Genomic DNA, 22,609 nt, shown 5'->3' with positions numbered 1-22,609 from the left:
AGTTATCGGGCCGAGCCGAAGATGCATTCAAGGTACATGCATAGTGGAGATTCATTGGAACATACCCTGGAGATAGCGAGAATGGGGCTCATTTCACGAAACAACCTTTACTAAGTCTCCCATTCTTTAACATTGTGCAAAGGTTACCTTAGTGACTAACGACCACTTTACTGCTTTGTGAAAGGAAGGCCACATGTGGGGGGGTATTTTCTTCCCATTTAACCTGACAGCCTACCTCACCTATCTTCATAACTCTAATGGTGTAACAGGGGCCTACAGGGATTGCCAATCAACGTCAGTTCTGGCTTGCTGTTTTCCACAAGCCGGGACCATAAGTTTCCAGTTGAGCTAGTCTCGAAACGTTCTAGCCCTACGAACTATTAAGCACACTGGCTACGATCAAAGTTACGAATTCTTAGGGCTACGAACGTTTCGAGAATAAGGGCCCAGGTTAGAATCTACAGTAACATGTTTTGCATGCTAAATGTATTTACTAAAGAGTAGCGCACATTTAACACCACCAAACATGGTTTTCGATACGCTATTTTATTCAAGCTTGCCATCCCCCCGGTCTTTCACTTTGTACGCATTTTTCAATGAACAAATGCCCTGGCTTATGATTGCCAATCAACGTCAGTTCTGGCTTGCTGTTTTCCACAAGCCGGGACCATAAGTTTCCAGTTGAGCTAGTCTCGAAACGTTCTAGCCCTACGAACTATTAAGCACACTGGCTACGATCAAAGTTACGAATTCTTAGGGCTACGAACGTTTCGAGAATAAGGGCCCAGGTTAGAATTATCTTCAGTAGCCCATGCTTGCTTCAAGTGGCGACTAATGGGATCGAGTGGTCAGGTTCGTAGTCTGTCGTACAGACCCTGAAGTAAATATATCCAAGAAGGCCCACGCAACTCTAGAAAACGTGGCAAGTCTAGATTTCTTAGCTTCAATGAAATAAGTCTCAGGGCTCCATTTCATTATATTAAGTTTTTTTCACTATGAACGTTTTTTTCAGTAAAATATGTTCATTTTAGAGACTAGTTGTTAGTCTATCAGGCTCGCTTACTTGGTTGATACATGTCATCTGTTCCCATGCAATCGTGCAAATCAATGCTCATAACGTTGATCACTGAATTGTCTGGTCATACAGCTGCTGCAATATTGCTGAGTGCAGTGTAAATCTAAACTCACTCACTCAGTCCATAAATATTGGGGCACACGTTACCGTTTCCTAAGTGGTTGACGAGTGGATCGTCGGGAAGACATCTTTGATTTTTCACTGTCACATTTTCATGTTATTAATGAATAAATAACAAGCGATTGAAGTTGTATTTGTTGACATAATTTCTCTCTTTTAGCCCATGTGCTATAAACTGTTTGCCTTATCGCCCCTTGTTTCTATGTCAATGCCTCCATAACATAATGATGTCAATTTATATATGCTTTTGTTCTGCCTCTGGGTCCGACTGTTTACTCCGCGTTGTCCTGGTTGTACGTACGCTGTGTGCATCACCCGGAAGCGAGCATACGCTAAATAGCATTCCGAATCGTTCGGGTATGAACCTTTTCGAGATAAAAAGTTCAAAAGGTATGTGGGAATGTGCACTTTCGCGATTTGGTAAGCTGTGTTCTGATTAGTCAATCTCAAAGGTTACCTGACGCAACCTCCCATAAGGTTTTGTTAGACTCAGTAGAGGAATGTAACGAAAAGTACTGAGAATAAGTTTACTCAGACTGTCACACCACCATGAAACATATCCAGACATCTACACAAAAATACAAATACATGTGACTGCATGAAAGTGTACAACCCTGTCCTCTCAAATCTGAAACAAACCCCATCATTCTGTGTATGAAATGAGAGGTCATGTCCACAGGGATAATATTTACAGAGTTCTCCGTACTCCAGCAATTACTTTCAATGTCATAATAATAAATAACACAAAATGTCATGTGATCCGAGTCCATTTCTCACTGATTGCCCACAACCTCTTCACAACCGCTTCATCAAGAACCTTCTCTGACAAGGCTTGTTCCTCACAGTCACTGCAATAGGAGCACAGGATCAACATCTAGCAATAATATATTTTAGTAAGGTTCATTTTCAGGACTAAATGAAAAAATCTTCTACTGGGTAATTTTCTCCTGCAGCTTTAAGATCACTAGCACCTGCTGGCATAAAAAATAGTAGACTTGTGACCATCATTGGTGCTTTGACGTGGACTTACCATAGTCTTTGTTCTAAGACTTACTAGGCCAAGGCTTGGACTTAATGTGGTTTTGTACTGATCAGTATTTGATTGCTGGTATTATTTATTCAACACAGAATACAAAATGTGGATTGAAACATCCATTCAGAGCTGCCTTTTGAAGCTGCTCACAGACTAGTAATTTTATCTATAACATGACCATCAAAATGACCCCAGTTGAAAGGACATTTCAGACAATTACTGAGAGTGAGATGAGTTTCAAGAAAACATTAACAGAATATGACACTGATTGATTTCCAGTGGATTCAATATAATACTATAGACACAGAAGACATATTCATGTACATCAATCATGTACATCAGTGCATGTATCCTTAAACCGCACGAAACATGAATTGTCCAAAATTGGAAATATAAACTATTAATTGTATATTTATATCCTTATCCTATCTCATGATTTGCTCTTCTCTCTCTTGCTTTGATGCTGAGTGGAACGAATGAGAACTTTCCCTCAAGGACTCTTTTGTCCATACGCCCTTGTCCCCTGGGCTGCTCTCCTTAGAGGACAGGTCCCTAGTCCTTTGCTTAGTGTGTAATGTTATCTGATAGTATAACTGCAGTATGTACTGGAATAGACTACCTCAAATATTTCCCGGTGACCTTGGCCAGATTTGGATCTAATGCTGCGTACAATGTCGTCTGAGCTCCCTGCCGCGGTGTCTTCAACATCAGCCACAGGAAGGGGAACAACAAGAAGCTGGAGATGTACGACTTGGTGACACTCAGGTGCCGTCCAATCTCTGTCTTCACAAGCCCCGGGTTGACAGCGTTACAAGTTACACCAGTGTCTGTCAAAAACCAGATCTGGCTTAAACATTTTACAAATGATGTGAAGAAATCATCTGCTAACTGATTCTCAGATAAACATATGCTTTCAAAATAGAAGCACATCTGCTTCACAAATTGAAGCTACCAAGAAGAAACTATTAAGCTGATGCAAATAAGTCCAAACTAGATGAACTGAAGCTCAAATGTATCTATAACACATTTGAAGGAAGCTGGTGTAACTGGTACCAATTTTAGTAGAAGCAGATCTCAGTTCTTGCTACTGCATCACAAAGATCTACAGACATCTCATTTTAAGTCACGTCAGAATGACAAACAAATCATACCATTATCAAGAAAGGGACAGTTTGTATGAGTTTTCTTATCATGCAAGCTTGAGACAGCTTAACAATATTCAGGGCTGTATGAATGAATCATCGTCTTTTGCTCTGCAGGGTTAAATAAGTGAAACTCAAAACACTTTCCAAATTACTGCCATACATTCTCTTCCCACAGAGGTTACTTGTCATATCTTCCTACAAACATTTGTTCTAATACAACCCTTTCACGATGCAAGTGTTCAGGATTCGTGATTGGTTGACATCAGATTTAGATGTGCAATCAGCAACATTGTTTCGAAATGAAAAATATCTAGACACATCTCATGATTCAGAATGAATTATACTTATGGAATGTCGGCTGATGGCAAAGACTCTATGGCACATTCTCTTACCATAGAGGTTAATTGTCATCTCTCTCAACGAACCTCTGTTCTGATACATCTGCCGAGGACATGTGTTGATGGAACACACAAGAATCTAAAGGTTAGTTGTCTGTCAACAAAGGCTATGGACAACAAGCCATTACATGACTTAGTACTTTCTAGATGAAACATTTGCGCATCGCACTGGGGAAGAGGTTTCTAGTTTTCTAAGCGTGTGACAATTACCAAGGCCTTATCAATTATTACTTTTTCAAAGTGTTGATTGGAACAGAGGTTGCCAGTGCCAAACGTGTCAGGAGGCTAGAGAAGGCTGCTCTCTGATTGGCTAATGTCAGCTCATGTTGGTCACTTTACTGTTCAATGCTAAAAGTCATTATGACATTTCAATAATCTGATGTCTTCAGATCATTGTTTCTGGTGCCTCCCCCCCCCGTGATATTGCTGGAATATTGCTAAAAAGCGGCATAAAACTAAAACTCACTCACTCACCTCAGATAATTGTGTACTGGCAGCAAGAACTAAGAACTGATTTCCATACCTTTCAATCGTTTTGCCAATTCCAAGGTAAATAAGACATTGGCAAGCTTGCTCTGTTCATAGGCTGCAGCAGGGTTATAAGTGGTTGCACTATTTAAGTCCTCAAAGTTGATTCTGCCCCTACTGTGGGCCAGACTTGATACATTGATGATTCGACTTGGAGCAGACGCCTTGAGCTTGTCCAGCAGCAGATGAGTTAGAAGAAAGTGTCCTGATTGTTGACAAAACATGTCACTCAAATAAAGGCAAATACAGAAAAAGTTTATACAAACTTCAACTCTACCTACTGGGATGGTTTATTATAATCCACTCCACAAACCTACTTGGATTTTCAACAGAGATCTGCATGTCAAAATGGAAAAGGACTCACCCTTCCTGAAAAGTTTACTCCAGTCAGATGGATTAGAGGAGGTGAGGAAGTATGGTTTACATTGCTTTTGGCAACAGTCCAGCAATATCAAGGCTGGGGACACCAAAAATGGGCATAACACATTGCACTGATGTGTAGAATTGAGCCCAGTCTTAAGCAAATGAATGGACACTTTAACTAGGCTACCCACGGCATTAGAAACCTTTCTAGATCATGTTCATGGCTAACACGAAATGGTAAAGTGCATTTGAAACATACCTAGATGGTTGACACCTAACTGCATCTCAAACCCGTCTTCGGTCAGCAGTTTCGGACACCTCATGATACCAGCATTGTTGATTAGGATGTCCAGACGCTTTTCATCTGAATAAATTCATTAATGTTTGTTAGACATATGACACAGGACAGACAATTCATATTATAATCCTTTTCTTTTCATGAAAAAGTTCATAGGTGTTATTTGTTCCACTGTTGTACAAGACATCACTCATCAATATTCCCAAGCAAATAAAGCTGATTAGAAATAATCAAGTCTTGACCGAATGATCCAGTGATCATACCATGAGCACTGATCTATGCAATAGGAATACAATGACAGGAAGCCTAACCACCAAATTCGTTCGTCTCCTTTTATGACAGGAATGGGTTGCATTTCAAACACAGATATTCACAAGCGTGGTCATCCACTACCAATACTACCAGCATTAAGTCAGAAACTTATGGGACCAATCAGAAAGCTAGGAGACTGTAGCAGATAAAGGTTCATAATGATGAATTTGTTATTTAACACATCAGCAGATCCTGACTCATCAAAGGAATGGAATACTGTAATTACAACATTTCACATTGTTACATATAATAGGATGACAAAAACACTGTTACTCTTACAAGCTGAACACCCCAAAGGTAATAGAAACTTTTCCTCACTTTGATTGACTGCCTTTGCAAATGCCTTGATTGACCCGATTGAAGCAAGATCCAGCAACTGACACTTGATGTTACGGTTTGCCGTCTCTACCACGATCTCTGCCCGGGCACGCTCACACTTGTCCAAGTCCCGACATGCCATGATGACACGACCTCCTGCCAAACAAATGATTGCAGAAGAACAATTATAACCCGATCATCACAAGTTATCACATAGTCTAACAAACAGTACCATATTTTACCATTTTTGGGATGGCATCAACTATTGAACAGCCAACCTGCTGCTCTATCCACTAGCTCATGGGACACGTGAAGGTCCAGGGTAGAATAGGCCTTCAGCAACCCATGCTTGCAATAAAGGCAACTATGCTTGTCGTAAGAGGCGTCTAATGGGATTGAGGGTCAGGCTTGCTGACTTGGTTGACAGATCATCGATTCTCAATGGCGCTGATTGATGCTCATGCTGTTTGTTGATCACTGGATTGTCTGGTCCAGACTCCATTATTTACAGCTGCCATATTGCTGAGTGCGGTGTTAAACTAAACACTCACTCACTAGCCCATGGAGGTGGTAAAAACGAAATAATAATATTTGGTTGTTTTCACAATGTCTGACACTTTGACCAATACTGGACTAAGTTTTTCAGTCTGGAAGTTAGTGGAGTGAGCTGTTCACATGACATAATAATAACTGACCACGGTAGAAACAAACAACTCTCAACTATCCAACACTTAATTAACATGTCATCAAACTCCAGTTCATTCAATCTTCATTCGAAAAGTCAGGATCTGCTCATTGTGCACTTTGTACCAGCTTCAGACTGAAAACTTTTGGATAGCGCTCTTTCACCTATTCACCCCAACTCTCTGAAAGTCTCTTCATTATGACCTCAAAACTAATTCTGACTTGTTCCAGTCCAAACTCAAAACACACTTCTTCCAACAGTCCCTGTGCTCTAATACCACTTCTGTACATATGTACATGCTTGACTCTGTAGCGCCTCACGCATGTCTTCTAAGGTGGATCAGGCACACATATGAATAAGCAATTTTATTATGATTAGATTATCTCCATCCCGAGCAGTGTCACATACCTCTCCGGGCCAAGTCCCTAGCCACTTCTTTCCCAATGCCAGTGTTGGCCCCAGTGATGACGACAGTCCGTCCAGCCAACCTCTCTTCGCCAGTGTACTTTGCTCCTCCCATGTAGTCTCTAAATACAGCATATCATTGTATACAGCACATTACTGTATACAGAACATTGTTGTAAACAGAACACAATTGTATACAGAACACCACTGGGTACAAAATATGACTGTAAGGAACACCACTCTATACAGGACATCTTTGTATGCCACATATTGCATACAGAACAGTATTGCATACAACACATCATTGTGTATGGCCAACCATTGTATACAGCACATCACATTATGCAGCACATCATCACATCTCTGTATACAGCATACCACTGCATCCCCACTCCTTGGGTCAGTTGAGCCATTTTACCATCCTTTTTAAACTAATTGCGACAGTACATGTTTACCCAAAAAATGCTACAATATGTTGGTACTATTTGATAGAAACGACCACACTAACTGGGTTACTGCAATTAGAAAATTTCTATTCTCAAAAGGCTTTGGATATGTCTGGAACAATCAATATGTCGATTTTAAGAACTTGTTTATTTCAGAATTAACGAGAAGACTAAAAGATATGTATTTGCAAGAATGGTTTGAAAACATGTCTCTTTCGAGCAAATGTCTTTACTATAGAATGATTAAATATAATTTAGACCAGGAAATGTATCTGTCAGTTATTAATGTCAAAAAGTTTAGAACGGCGTTAAGTAGATTTAGATGTTCCTCGCACAATTTATATATTGAGAGTGGAAGATTTAGAGCGATTGATAGAGAGAATAGGATTTGCAAGCTTTGTGACCAGTGTGCCATTGAAGATGAATATCATTTTCTTTTAATATGCCCGGTGTATACTCGATTGAGAAATCTTTATATCAACAAATACTACAGTGTGCATGCAAACCAACACAAATTTGTTGCGCTATTGAGTAATAGAAACAAAATTATACTTCAAAACCTGGCAATGTTTGTGTATTATGCAATGAAATTCAGAGCTGAATATGTTAGAACATAATATTAGTTACATGTAGGTACCCATTTGTCATAACTAATTACATAACATGTGATGCGCTGAATAAGATATGCTATGGCATGTTGTATCTGTATGCTGTACTTACAATGATTTTTATCTAAAGTTTTGAAGTTGATTGCTTGTACTATAGGCCTGTGGCCTTTCAGTATATTTGAATAAAGTTGATTTGAAGTTGATTTGATATACTTGGTAGATGTTAAGAGCATAATTGCCTGAATAGTTAATGAACACATTTCACAACAAACAGGAATTGTACTGGTTATATTTTAGCTTCAGTATTGTTGAAAGTGAAAAACGGTTCAACTAACCGGCCCTTCCCCTACACCAATGTAAAAAGCATATCACTGTATACAACACAACATTGTATACAACACAACATGGTATAATCTTGAAATACTGAGAACTTCACTAGATTCACTATATCTACCCTTGTACGTATTTGCACTCACTTCAACAGATATAGTCCTCCAATGAAAGTACCAAGGGCACTTAAAGGAACTGCATACTTCGGCATACTGTAGGACCCCATTGTCTACAAAACAGAGCATAACATGATTAGTGCAAGAAAGTAAAATTATTTTGATAATTTCCTCCAGCACTTATGCAACATCATAACTCATTTATAACAGTCCATTTCAACCAGTGGTTGATATCATGAGCATCATAACCATTGTGGCTCCCATTTGTAGTAACTGCATTTGCAAAACTAGTAAAAAGCCACATTTTCAGGTTCACTGAACATGCAGAATGTCATAATATATTGACAATTAACATAATGTCGTAATCATAACATAGATTATATAGTGCAAGAAGCAGTCTCCTGTTTGACACATGGTGACACACTGGTAACATTATTAAAGGGGCACTGATGCGGAGCGAATAATGTTTCTCGCCAACGGTCGAATTACGAAACCAAACCGCAAATTGGTCAGCGCCCGCTCCTTCGACCGTGACGGACAAAGGAACTGGGCTCCTGTCCATATTAGCAGAATTTCTTCACCTTAACAGTCAGGAGGCCGGATGCCCATCATATGCCATTTGTTCAAAAATATCCATGGTATTCCTTGTCTGATCGTAACCAAATATCCCAGCAGTGTAGTTCTTTTCGGATGCTTGGATGGTATAGTTACTGATCCAATTTGATCCTATTTCTGTGTTTTTAACCTCGATATTTAATCATGTTACATGAAAATATGATGTCTACAGGCACGTAGCAAGCCATTTGTTTCAGTACGGAAGATTTCAAAGCTTTATATATATAGGTAGTTTTGAGTGTTGGTTCAGCTGTGATAGCAAATATCATACGTAAATTTTGGTAGCTATGGTAGCTACAATGGTTTATTATTTATGATAATAAAAACACACAGTTGATTTATTTGAATTCGTAAACAAAAAACGATGACTTTGCCTTTGGTAGAGAAATCTGAAAATTTTCTTACGTAAAAAAACCCCTTATTTCACCTATTTACCCAAGTACACAGCAAATGCCTGTGTGTATTCCTTATGTAACGAAATTCCGTTGGTATCCTCAAAACAGTTTCGGCCCATTAGTGTTTTCAGGCTGCATGCGACACAGAGATTACATCTTCCTTGCTGTAACTCGCGTTTGATGGTGTAAACCTACACGTGTTATTTGTCATCATTCTCTGGATGGTCAATTAATGAATTTATAACAGGTATAATTAGTAGTAGCACCACTTCGGTTACTCAACAAAGGTTCCCATTTGGCATTTCTCCTGTCTGGAGTAAATACTCAACATTATAAATTAAGGTCTGTAATGGCAAATGTATTGTATGTTATGTAATATGAGCATGTAAGTGATGCAAGAGGGTTTATCAGCTGAGTTACAAAAACAAACATCGATCAAAGGATTAACCGATAACACACTGATTGATTAATTACTTTTATCTTCTAGCGGATTTGTCAAAAGGCAGTGTGTGTAGATGACTACACCCTGTCGTAAAGAGTGAGTGCAAAAACAACATCCTCCCTTCAAAGAATTAACCACCCTTGATTGTTGATTGATTGCTCATTATTGGTTAACTAAATTACTTAGAATAGTGGACATCATACAATTAGTTGCCAGGTGTGCTATCTTGGGAGACCAATGAGAGGTTTATCTGGTTTTCACCAACGAAAGACGTGAAACGATGTGTTACTTTTTCGCAAATGAGACAGTTGTAAGACACGCGACACAGAGCAGGATTATTTACTGCAGATGAATGGAATACGATTTCTTTTACGTGGATATTGATGGATACATTCCTGAACAAGGTAGTAGCCTGACATTGTTGCTATAAAATTAGTCTGTTTTACATTCATTATTTGCATTTTGTTTTAATTTATTTGTTGTAGCATTCAGCAGAATCTGTATGACAGAAAACACACACTAGATCGCGTATGTGTGTGAAATAGGATCAACATTGGCAATCTATACAATGTATAAATGTTGCTGTTATGTTTAGAAATTTACTATGAGTATAAGCAGATCGTGTGTTCTTTTATTAATTTTCAGAATCATACAAATATGACAATAAACCAATTAGGGTTATGAGACAAAATATAGAGACGTACATTGGCTTCGTTATTTTTCCGTCCTAATAGTTTTTTACCATTTCTACCACTGGCAGATGATTAACCTTCTAAGTGTTTCATTTGTTTTCATAATACATTTGTAATGAAGTAAATATGACTTCACCTAAGTTGATCTGTCTATAATTAAACTATCAATTGCGCTTACGGAATGCGCAGCAGAGGTCACGAACCAGTCACGAATTCTGGGATATCATCCGGGTACGCACGGGAGAAAAACAATAACAAAAGTTTACACCAGTCCACGGAAATTGCTCCGCATCAGTGCCCCTTTAAACTGTGAAAATTACCATATTTTCGAGCCATAAAAATTAAAATCCCTCAAGCAAAATGTTAAATTTGTTGAGGTAAACTGACGCAACAATGAAAGATCGCATGTAGCAAATCTTTACTGTGAGTCATGTACTACACAGTCTGTCATTAGTCATGAGGAAATGGAAGGAACTGTTTTAGAACGCTACAAAGTTGACTCCCTGACTGAAGGACATAACATGAACTTGTGAACTCCACTCACCGTCCGACTTTAACCTTTCCTTCAAGCCTGTGTGACCGACTGAACAGGACCTTCAAACACAATCTGTTGACATTAGCGCAGCTGTAATTAGATCATGTCGTTCGTTATTGCAGCAAACATAAATACCAAAAACTAAACACTAAAATGTACCTTCTCCGAAGGATTTACACACAACACAAGTCAACGTGAGAATTTAGTTAACTTAGAGTTACCTCCCCCTCTTCAACACGAAACAAGTGCTGGACCGGTTGTACATATTAGGGTGTGCTGATCCATTCATCCTTCGTCATGTCCACACCACAGCTGCCGTTCCCAGACCCAGAGAAGATTTTTTCCTCATGGTGGCCAATTATCATCGGTGTTGCTGTCGGAATATTTTATGCAGCAAGGTATAGTTCGAATATAGACGAAACTTATGAACCATTGTTCTAATTTCGATCGCAAATTCTCATGCATTATGCATGTTATCGAGTTGGGCGTTGATTGCATTCATTTTTTTAAGAGTGGTGCATATTATGGCTAGAATGCAGTTTACCGGGCGCAGCACCCTTTACGAACGTTAGGTTTAGTGTCGGGCACCCTTCACGATCCACAGGGTTTTGGGTTGGGGTTAGGCACCCTCCACGATCTTTAGGTTTTGAGGTTAGAGCTTGGGGTTAGGGTCGGAGCGCTAAGTAATCTTAAAAAGTGCATTACTTTCCAAATTATTTTTAGCGACTAGAATGTAGTTTACAGGACACAGCACCTTCAAGCCACCACCCTTAATGATCCTTAGGGTTTGGGGTTAGGGTTAGGACCCGTTACAGTCCAGGCAGGGTTTGGGTTAGGGTTAGGCACCATTTGCAATCATTACGGTTAGGGTTAGACACCCTCTATGATCCTTAGGGCTAGGTTTTGAGGTTAGACCTTGGGGTTAGGATCGGGTACCCTTTACGATCATTAGGGAGTGCTATTTAATCTGAAAAAGCGCACTCGATAAAGTGCAGTACTCTGTTTTTAGCTGTTCAGTGAATCATGTACCTTAACCCGAGAAACAAGGAGGTCAGAATTATATGTGTGATTGCAGAACTTGAAAGTTTTAGGAATGTAGTTGTGTCAAAGGTAAGAGCTCCTCCCGCTCCCCCTTCACAAATAATATTTATAAACTGATATCTATTAGAATTCTTAACAAAACCTAATGCAACAATTTCTAGAGGAATCACAAAAATAACTAAAAAATACCAACTTCAGTATAATATATAGGGTGTAACCACTTAGTGCTACCTTTGTTAATCTGCGGTAGAAATAATATGGGGGAACAGAAGGAACTCTTTTGTCCCAATGTGAAAACAGAGCCACAAGTGCTTGTTGAGCAAGGTACACATGCAAACTGTACAGTTGCTCATCACAAATAGAATTGTGCCATATTTTGTGATGGATTTGGATTAAAAACTTACAACAACAACAAAAAAAGCATCACATACGTTGGTTTCATATGAATTTTGAACGCGCTGTGTGAGTGCCCAAAGCGTGTAAAAAAATCCACTGACAAAAACTTCCAATTTGGTCGTACAATTTCTGATAGTGTAAATACACTCAAAATAAAATAATTAAATATATAATTATTTATGTGTGACAACTGTTCATAGCTGACTACATACATCCATTTGCTTATTCTTTTCAATTATTAATGCCCTAATTTGGTTGCAGCTGTGAGAAATGTGATTTTGGTTAGTTGTGAGAAGGGGATATGCGGGAAGGACAGTGGTGGTCAGTTGTGTTTATACAAGGATGTGTTGACTTGTTGAAGCTATTTATTTCACTACTTTTGACCTTTGGTTCATGGAAGAAGTCAGATAAGTTGCAGTGATTGCAGATTATGCCTTTATTTATGTGTATATGTCTATAGCGACCCAATGACATGTATGCTATTTGCAGACAGTGGTTGCGTGGTGCACAGTTTGTGGAAGATGTCAAACTGGATGGAAAGGTTGTTATCATCACTGGAGGCACCTCAGGCATCGGCTATGCTACAGCATTATATATGGCCAAGAGAGGTAAGTCAGCTCAATGTTGTGAGGTCATAAACCTTGTGTTACTAAAGCAGGTCTGTGCCCAGATTTACGAAGCTCTCTTAGAGCTGAGATAGTCTTAAGGTAATGTTAATGTATGGCACTTACGACTAACTTAGCGCTAAGAGAGCTTCGAAAACCTAGGCCCTGGTGTACAAACGCTGCATCACCTTCGTAATCTTGAGGCCACAGTATCTCAGATACAAATATTCTCAATGTTCAGAGTTGTATCCTTCAGTTGTGCCAGGATCTGGTTACAATCTGGTCTGTATGCATTTACCTGAACTTCAGGGCACTCCTTTGCTTGTGTAGTTTGTTAAAGATGGTGTTGACCATACTTTTACAAAAGTGACCACTGACTCCAGTACTGGGGGATTGGACTACCTAGAGATATCTGCTTCAGCACCAGGTGCCGGATAGTCAGTATGTAATTTATGTGTATAACATAGTATTGCAAGTCAGCATATTGGTTTGAAATTAAATGTGTCGTAGATGGATGACAAGCCTGAATTCTTGATTTGAAGTGTTATGCAAGATTGCTAATTTCACACTGAAGTGCTCCTAAAAAATACCTGTGTTGTATGGTTTATCATATTAAAACTAAATAAAAGGAAAACACTAGTTCAGCTGGTTGGTTATTTAATGTAAATCAGGACACATCTGGTATTATTAAGGTTTCAACTTGCAAATTTCAGTGACAGAGTCAATGAGTATGAAAATGACATACACATCTTAGATCCAAGTGATGGGAAATTGTAATGTAGCTAGTGTCCATGTTGTCTGTGCAGGTGCAAAGGTGACCATAACCTGCCGGGATGAGGCTCTAGGTCGGGCGGCTGCAGAGGAGATGAAGACACTCCACAAGCAGGAGGTGACTGTCATGAAGTGTGACCTGGCCTCCTTCAAGTCCATTAGGGAGTTTGTTGAAGCTTTCAAAAAGAGTGAGAGACAATCTATGTCTAAACCATGTTATCTGTCTGTAACTGTTATTATACCCTCAAAAAGAGTTTGTTAATGACAGTGTACTGTTGCTGTGTTGGGTCTGAATGTAGTATAACCCATTATAATCTGGTACAACCTGCATATAGCCCATTGTAACCTTGTACAACCCACTGACAGACCATTGAAACTTTGTACAACACTGACAGACCATAGTAACCTTGTACACCCAGTGACAGACCATTGTAACTTTGAACAACCCAATGACAATCCATAGCAGCCTTGTATGACCCACTGACAATACATAGTAGCCTTGTACAACCCACTGACAATCCATAGTACCCTTGTATAACCCACTGACAATCCATAGTAACTTTGTACAACCCACTGACAATCCATAGCAGTCTTGTACAACCCACAGACTGACAACCTGTTGTCACTTTGTTCAGCCCAGTGACAGACCATTGTAACACTGTACAACCAACTGACAGACCATTGACACACTATCCATTTCACTATTCCATCTTACATCATGTGTTTGAGAGACTTGTATACAATATTGTGATAAAATATGACATTAATGTGTTTATATGATGCTGGTGATAGTAAAACTAGTCATTTGTGGTTCTAATAATGTCAGTGCACCATAGCATTCTAAATTCACAAAGGTAAGTTCTCTTTGCAAATTTAATCAAATGTTAATGTGGGTCATTGACTGTTCACAATGTACCTAAATCATGTAGAATGTTGAGATACATCAGGATGCATTTTGAATCCAGTGCCAAGTGATACCTCAGTTAGATTAACCATTTTGGGTTCTTTTTGCAGAGGAAAAGAAATTGGACATTTTGATCAACAATGCAGGTGTGATGATGAGTCCCCAGGCTTTAACAGAGGACAAGTTTGATGTGCAGTTTGGTGTCAACTACCTAGGTACACATGATTTCTGATATTTCTGCTTACACTGTGTGGTGTTCGGGGGGGAAGAGGAGGTATGGGATGGCTCAGTACATCCTCAATATCTCAAGGGTATACGTTCAAATAAATCTCCACTATACCCTGGCTGCATCTACTGACAGTTTTATTACCTCTCTTTGCCAGCTCGGCATTCTCTCAGTAGCCATTCGAGCTCACCAGTGTCATCAAAGATGTGAAGGTTTGTTTGTACTGGGAGATTTGGGGAAAATCATACAGACAAATTATCAGGTCTGAAACTTTAAAAATATATATGCAAGAACTCCTACCTCTTTCAGAGTTCCTCTGCATGAATTGTGTTGCCAAGATTAATCATTTAGATAATTTCATAAGCAAAAGTGAGTTGTGACTGGTATGCTCATCCTCCCAGTATAGACACCTGATTGGATAAAAAGCCAGCCAAGGGAGGTAATGTAATTATCAGATCATTGGTGGAGGATGGGTATGTAGGTGAAGTGGGACCACATTGAAGATACTTATAATAATACGTTGGAGGAACCAAGAAACCATTGTTTTTTATTAACCTAGTTTATTGCAATATCTACATCTTTATTATTGATTTCTGCATCTTGACTGGTTCATAGTGGATGTGACCTTCTTCAAGTGAATGCCAGTGATATGAGAGGTCAAATTTTATTGGCCAGTAGGAGGGACATTAGGAAAGAGACATAACTCAAAATTGTCGATGGCATTCATCACCATTCGCCTCTTTCCGTAACCTCCAAGAAGACTCGTCCCCCTGTCGATGCTTCTTATATGCAAAAAGACAACAAACCAATCATAACATGCATGATGATTGTGGTGCTGAGATAAAAATAACCCCCACTCCTTAAAGCATGTATGGCGTTATCTTATTGTATGAAAAAATCCTTATACAATATGCTTTTGTCATTGAAAGTAATGTGAAAATTTTCATAAGAATTATGCATTTGACGGTGAGAGATTGTAATATACAAACATTGACATAATACTTGTTTGTTGACATGACGACTCTCACTGAACTAGGTGTATTTCTGACGATGTTGCAGGCTTGTTGTGGTGATTTTACATGTGCTTCCAACAATTTTAGGAAATGTAATCATAAAACAGGTTACAGGTAAACACACAGGTTTCAAAACAATTATATTAATCTGTATGTTACTTATGACCTTTAAATATTTAACATCAGGCATATTTTCTTATTTCTGGGTATATTTTAGTCTGACTTTTTTGGTCATTCATATTTTTATTTAAAATTCCACTTGAGTTATGACAACTGGTTCCACAAATTATCAGCACTGGGAAATGAAATCTAGAGTTTACAGATGATTGCTTTTGGGTTTGTTTTTGGGTTACAAATCCCCACTGATAGTCGGGCGCATTGACTACATGAATATCATCCTGGTCATGTGGACAAGGCATGAGACCTCGGATCAGTAGGCTTGTGGTTCAAATCCCATCTTAGGGGCAGTTACCAAAACTGTAGTCATTGAAATTAAATAATCAAATCATCTTCCACATCTTGCTGTCTGGATTCAGGTACATTCCTGCTGACAGAGTTACTGCTGGACCTCCTGAAGGTCACCGGTTCAAGTCGCATCGTCAACACTTCCGCATCTGCGAGTAACCTCGGGGAGATCAACTTCGATGACATAAACATGACAGAGGACTATAGTCCGGGACAGGCATATGCTCAGAGTAAACTGGCTGTCAACTTGTACACACTTCACTTGGCACATCGGCTTAAAGGTAGTTATGTGATTACTTGTTTACACTGTTTTTTCAGTGAGAACATTCAGTCACTTGATTAGTGTTTCCTTTTCTTTGTAATGAGCTGAATTCCTATTGGAGATCTTTAAACTGAATGGAGTATTAGCGTAAGCATTGAACAAGTGATACCAGCAGTAATATTTTTATCCCCCTGGCAAGCAATGTTGAGGATATTGTAGACACCTCCGTCTGTCTGTAATCATTCTGTTTCCAGAGCACAACTTTAAAACCGTTCAATGTCTTTCAAAAGAACTTATCTGATACATGAGAGTGGTGGTACTTTAGCTATTTGAAGATTTTTTTTATTTTTCTTGGTTTCCATGGAAATAATTCAGATTTTGTCTCATCAAGGGAGAATGGGCTTCTTTCTGTAGCATAAGTAAATAAATGTTCAATACTTTTCAATAAGAATAATTACAGATTGGCAGGGGGGTTTGCTTGGCTAGTATTCTTGTCGGTTTCCATTGAAACGATCTCAAAAGAAAACCATTCAATCTCTTATGACAGAACTTAACAGATATATGAGACAGAACCCAAAGAGGTGCCTTTTGCTGTTTACAGATTACTGTAATGCTGTTACAGCATTTTAACTTTCCATGAAACTTCAGAATTTTCCAACAAAATTTGAGTCAGATCCCAAAGTGGTGCTTTTAGCAATTTACAGTATTTTGGCATTTATATTTTTCATGATTCCCATGGAAATGATTTGAACATAGTCTAAAAAGTAACGGTAAAGTGATTTCCTCTGTCAAATATGTCGGGGTAGGGGTGGAGGGATATGTTATCTTCTGATGACTCTTGTTTATTTACTCCTATTAAATGTTATCTTTATTGCAGACACCAAGGTAATTGTGAATGTGGCCAATCCTGGAATTGTCAACACTAATGGACATCGTCATCTCCCCTTCAAGAACAATTCCTTCCTGCGTTTAAGCTTCACCCCCATTGTGTGGTTCCTCATGAAGACACCATCAGATGGCGCTCAAACCACACTCCTTTTGGCTTGTTCAAAATCTGTTGATGGTTTGTCTGGAAAATACTACAAGTAAGTATTCTGTTTCATACTTTCTTGAGGCAGGTCTCTCAATCTTGGACAATATGTAAAGCCCATTTCTGGTGTCTTGCACTGTGATATTGATGGAATATTGCAAGGACTTTGTCCTTCTTACCCATTTTGACTTTGAATATCTTTGAAAGGTTTTAGAACCCAGCCAGTTTTGCTTACCTTACAGCTGTCATAGGTGAGTAACCTTAGTGGCAGTGCACTGTGAGATAAACTTAGGAACAATGCCAACCAGTTATTTGAATCTGTGACTCTCAATAGTGTTGCAATCCATTTGACCATAAAGGTGACGAGGGTATATGAAGCGATTAACTGCTGTGAAGCGTCAATCTACTATCGCTCAACTGGAACAGGTTCAATTTGCTATTGTGTGGTTGACAATTTCTATACTCCACCCAATAAAACACTCCGATTTTTTTTTAACGATAAAAAAAACAATTACAAAAGGTAAATTTCTACCCTAAGTTCTGTGTGTAGGAATATTTTATGGATAATATGTTTACCCAATAGAGAGTGATTTGATAAGATTCAGATACCTGCATAGTTTACTACTTTTTCACAGTCCTATTTACAAGATACTAGTATATAAATGCTCGAGCAGAAACATGAAGCTTCCGAATTATTTTGTAGAAAGTGATTACTGCAAGGATCACAAAAATCATTTGCACGAAGTTTTCAAACCTGTTCCCCCTTTGGGGAGGTTGTGGATCAGTTCAACGGATGCTTCCCCCCACTCCTTTCACAAACGCATCTTTTGTGCACCTCATTCTAATGATTGGTATAGTAGCTATTTTACAATGATATGTCTAACCTTAGTTTTGACTAATCCAGAATTATGATCCTGAATTCCTTGTGCTAAATGTGCTAAACACAATCTCAAATCTGTACATTCCAGATCTTCAGGAGATGCATGATTATGTCTTAAAGTAATAATAGAAAACTAAATTCTTTGGACACTTGCCTACAAAAAATGGCACAGTACTTCTTCACTAACAAAGCAAAGTATCTTTGTCATTTGCCTTGTGTTTTTCAGAGACTGCACTTTGAGTGAGCTGACTGGCAAGTCTTTGGATGAAGAGCTGCAAGAGAGATTATACAAAGAGTCAGTGAAATGGACAGGTCTTGAGAAGAAGACAAAATAAATACTTTTTTTTTATAGTCAGATACTGAAACATCAAAAGAAAATCTCACTTAAAAGTGGAATTTATAATATTTTTTTTTCATATGGAACAAATGGAAGATGAAGGAATTGTGCCTGTTATCTGGTTGTGGAATCGTTGAAAATGTAGAATTATGATTGTGGAACAGAGTCTTGTAACAGTTCCTGAATGAAACCAGGAATCAGCTTGCAAGTTCCTTATTTAGACTGTAGAGTAAAATGGTTAGAATTCTAATTATACAGGGTATCGTCCTTGACGTCTAATTCACATGGCCTGAGCAAGTAATTTTTGCGACAAAGATGAAGAAGGGTTGGAGTTCTATTTCAACCTACCAGTATAAAGTAATGGCTGAAAACATTATTCCATTGAATCAGTTCTGTTGCAGCAGTTTTCCAACAAATTGGCTTATTATTATAGAAGGGGGTGTCAACTGGAGTCAGGGAGGGGCACAAAAATTATGACAGTCATTTGGAATGCTTTCACATTTTTGGAGAGGATCAAGAAAAAAAGGTCAAATACATAGGGAGGGTCATCTAAGAATGTCACACACTAGACTGACAGTATTTATAGAGCAAAAAAATAAAAACCCTGACCCACCCATCTGTTTAATGATCAATCGCAAAACTCATGACAAGTATTCTTTGTCTGTTACTATATTTATTGGACTGTCCATCAAAATATATTAAGCTCAGGCTGTGTGAAACATCTTGTCCTCAGAATATCATAGAGGAGACGTAAGAAGAAATTGCTTGTAGTAATAAGTTCCATTCGACTACATAGATCCACGTTTCTTGTCAGACATGTTCTGTGATGGTTCAAACAAAGCAATAACCTTGCCATAGTATGTCCTGTAACTGTTTGATTCCTGTGCATATAGTAACTATTTCATTAATGAATTATGTGGATTCTAAATGATGGGTGTGCATCATGTCCAGAATTGCCAAAAGCATTTGTTCCATACTCTGTGTATCAGCTCTAACTGTTCTGCTTCCAAGAACTCAGCATTCCATGCGTCCTGTGTAGAAGTTGTCATCACATTCTCACATCCAAGTTCATTCCTCTTTTTGTACTTCCCATGAAAAGTTTAGACTCCTGGCAACACTCACTATATGTTACGTATATATAAATGGTTAGATCAAACATTGATTTCTCTAACTTGAGGGAACCATCCGCAAACCTCATGCAGACGAACTGCACAAGAATCATGCATCAAACTGAAAAGTATATGTGCAAACATCATACATGTGAACAGCTATGTTTTAGTGTGAAGGTTTGATAAGAAATTGCAGTTTTTCACGGATTTTGATGATTTATGGAACTCATTACAATAATCTTTTCAACGTTATGAATTTGTTTTACAATATACTGGTACCACTTCATGTGTAAACAAAACCTTTAAAAAGCATGGAAAAGTTTGCAAAATTTAGATTTACACAGTTGCCTGAAACAAACTTTTAATGGGAAGTATGTTTTTCCATGTATTTTCAAACACTTGTATATACAGAAATGTTATTGTCATGGTAACGGTATTTGTATGATCTTGAAGGAAGGGCAGAAATTCATGGAGAAATGAATGTCAGTAAATATGTATGCAATTGTACAAAGGGATCTTGGCACTAAAGTGAATGTAACTTCTTCACTTAAATATAGGCTATTATTATCACAGCACTAAATGTATTTATACAATGCCATCCTCATATTCATTCATGGAAGTAAGACTCTGCATTTGGGTAGGTTCTTTATATTTATCCAGAGCTTGGTTTATCAAAATGACTGCAGTTCTGAGCCAGATTAACCTGCAGACATTACACTTGCTGCACTTTGTGGTCTTCTGGCTATATTGAAAATTCTGGTTAAAACCAGAGGCACTTTCAGAAATGGTTCTGTGCACTGAAAAGACGCTTTTTGATTTGCATCACAAGTTAAGATTATGTGAGAAAACATACAAACACAAATCATCTGTTACATTGCATATGAGCGAGCTTTAATTTGGATAACCCAGACTTTTGCCAGGTTTTTGAAATGTTTCCCCACTGTTCTTTTGCACCTTTAGTCACTGCACTTCCGTCACTGCATTGCTGGATCAGTGAATCTCTTATGGGTCTGCTTCTGCTAAATGGTTGTGACTGCTGAAACAAACACGTTTTTGATAAGGTGAATGGTTTATACAAGCCAAGATGTCGTGGTCATTGTTTTATTAATAACTGTGTTATCATCCGTAAACAACTTGTAATGTCAAGTGATGGGATGCTCCTCGTAGACACCAACCAGTACTACAAGTATACGTAGAAGAACATTTTATAGACATCTAGACTCTTTGTTATAGTAGTTTCCAGTGAATCTTTGTATTTGTAATGCCTTGCATCAGTATGGTCTTGTGATAATAGTTTGGGCCAACTCATCACTTTATCTAAATCTTGAACATATGTTCATGGATGTCATTTTCAAAAAAATATTTCCTTCAGTTTTGATATACAATTCAAAGTCATCACAAATAAAAATTAAGATATATATGGTTATTTGGTAAATTTCAGATATATTTCTTGATGAACCTTCAGTTCTATTTGTCAGTTTTAATGCATTTGTGCATGGTATGACAATATACTGTGTGCATATACTGCCTGCAATATATGAGATTGTTTCACTTATGACAACCAGGTGTTAATTCTACCTGTCATTGTTGTCTAGGACTGATACTCATGCTTTCAACCATTGGTTGTCAAGGCCAAACCTATATTTTCTACAAGTTGCTGTATCTGCATGATTTGCCGACAGTTGTGTAAAACAAAACTTGCAAGAAAGCATTGTATCCTGCATTCTTTGAGAAGATGGACCAGAACAGGACATTAATTTCAGTCAGCGATCATTCATCTCGCACATGTTAAATCACCTTCAGTTCACATGGTGAAAGAGTCCCTGTGATCAACTGTGCAGTGATTAGGCATACACATTCAAATCATGCTGATGACAAAATCTGGTGACCGTTGGTTTGCATAATGGTTCTCTCTGTGTCTAGCAGCACCATGGCTGTGCAAGCATGTTTTCACCAAGTCAGGCTTTCCTCCACAGTAAGCTGATAGCTGTGAAACCAACTCACTTGTTAAGGCACTCCATACAGTGTGTTAGAGGTAGGACTTGTTCATATAGCTATTTCTGTTTCTACAACAAACCATTGTTGCATTTTTGAGCATTGATTATGCAGTATGCAGATCTGTTGGATGTATTTTGTACAACGCTTACACTTTTGTAATAAACAGCTGTTTTTACTTCTTGCATATGTTGTCTGTTCACCAGCCCAGATTTCTTTCCTTATTCAACACCATACACACCAATATTCCAGCCATATTGTGAAAGTCTGTAGATAATTGACGTAAGTGATCAACATCATGAGCATCAATCTATGCAGCTGGCATACAATGACCTGTCATGTACGTCAGCTGAAACTTGCTCGCCTCTTACTCCAAGCTTGCTAATATATATATATATAGTTGGAATATTGTGGAGTGTGGCGCAAAACAAATCTCTCTACAACTCTTACTCCAAGCATCACAGTGACATTACTGCTGGGTAACACATCAGTCATTAGCCTTCATTGATCATAAGAATGTACTTCTGTATAATATATCAAAGGGTCCAAAGGATACTGATGAATCACCATAAAAATCCCTGTTGGCTCATGATCAAACATCCATTTCACTGCAGAATTGATGTAATGAGGGAGTTTAGAATATGCCACTTTTAGCAATATCACAACAGGGGGCATCAGAAATGGGCTTCAAACATTAGTCTGGGGCATGTTGAGTG

General features: G+C 38.4%; 2 protein-coding genes across 2 annotated transcripts; one reads left to right on the top strand and one right to left on the bottom strand.

The window, feature by feature from the left end:
- Positions 1-1,708: 1,708 nt before the first annotated feature.
- LOC137295423 (retinol dehydrogenase 13-like) lies at positions 1,709-11,078 on the bottom strand. The gene is made up of 8 exons (XM_067826787.1): positions 10,869-11,078; positions 8,211-8,293; positions 6,684-6,802; positions 5,591-5,746; positions 4,922-5,026; positions 4,295-4,504; positions 2,848-3,055; positions 1,709-2,043 (listed from the first exon to the last, which is right to left on the bottom strand). Exons 2-8 carry the CDS (start codon positions 8,288-8,290, stop codon positions 1,947-1,949), a joined length of 975 nt encoding a protein of 324 aa, XP_067682888.1. The 5' UTR covers positions 8,291-8,293; positions 10,869-11,078; the 3' UTR covers positions 1,709-1,946.
- LOC137295422 (retinol dehydrogenase 14-like) lies at positions 11,073-22,075 on the top strand. Its single transcript, XM_067826786.1, has 7 exons — positions 11,073-11,257; positions 12,786-12,904; positions 13,708-13,860; positions 14,687-14,791; positions 16,352-16,561; positions 17,420-17,627; positions 18,679-22,075. Exons 1-7 carry the CDS (start codon positions 11,157-11,159, stop codon positions 18,785-18,787), a joined length of 1,005 nt encoding a protein of 334 aa, XP_067682887.1. The 5' UTR covers positions 11,073-11,156; the 3' UTR covers positions 18,788-22,075.
- Positions 22,076-22,609: the final 534 nt, after the last annotated feature.

The sequence above is a fragment of the Haliotis asinina genome, chromosome 8 (genome assembly GCF_037392515.1).
Source record: "Haliotis asinina isolate JCU_RB_2024 chromosome 8, JCU_Hal_asi_v2, whole genome shotgun sequence".
Classification (NCBI taxonomy): domain Eukaryota; kingdom Metazoa; phylum Mollusca; class Gastropoda; order Lepetellida; family Haliotidae; genus Haliotis; species Haliotis asinina.
Note: the sequence above shows the minus strand (reverse complement) of the source record. Positions and strands in the feature narration are given on the sequence as shown.

Excerpts from the sequence above, each read along its gene's own strand:
- LOC137295422 (XM_067826786.1), top strand. The coding sequence starts at position 11,157 with ATGTCCACACCACAGCTGCCGTTCCCAGACCCAGAGAAGATTTTTTCC. Across the intron at positions 12,905-13,707 it reads ATTATATATGGCCAAGAGAG|GTGCAAAGGTGACCATAACC; the intron begins GTAAGTCAGCTC and ends TTGTCTGTGCAG. Across the intron at positions 16,562-17,419 it reads CTTGGCACATCGGCTTAAAG|ACACCAAGGTAATTGTGAAT; the intron begins GTAGTTATGTGA and ends TCTTTATTGCAG.
- LOC137295423 (XM_067826787.1), bottom strand. The coding sequence starts at position 8,290 with ATGGGGTCCTACAGTATGCCGAAGTATGCAGTTCCTTTAAGTGCCCTT. Across the intron at positions 6,803-8,210 it reads GGAGGACTATATCTGTTGAA|AGACTACATGGGAGGAGCAA; the intron begins GTGAGTGCAAAT and ends TGCTGTATTTAG. Across the intron at positions 2,044-2,847 it reads GTCACCGGGAAATATTTGAG|TGACTGTGAGGAACAAGCCT; the intron begins GTAGTCTATTCC and ends CTCCTATTGCAG.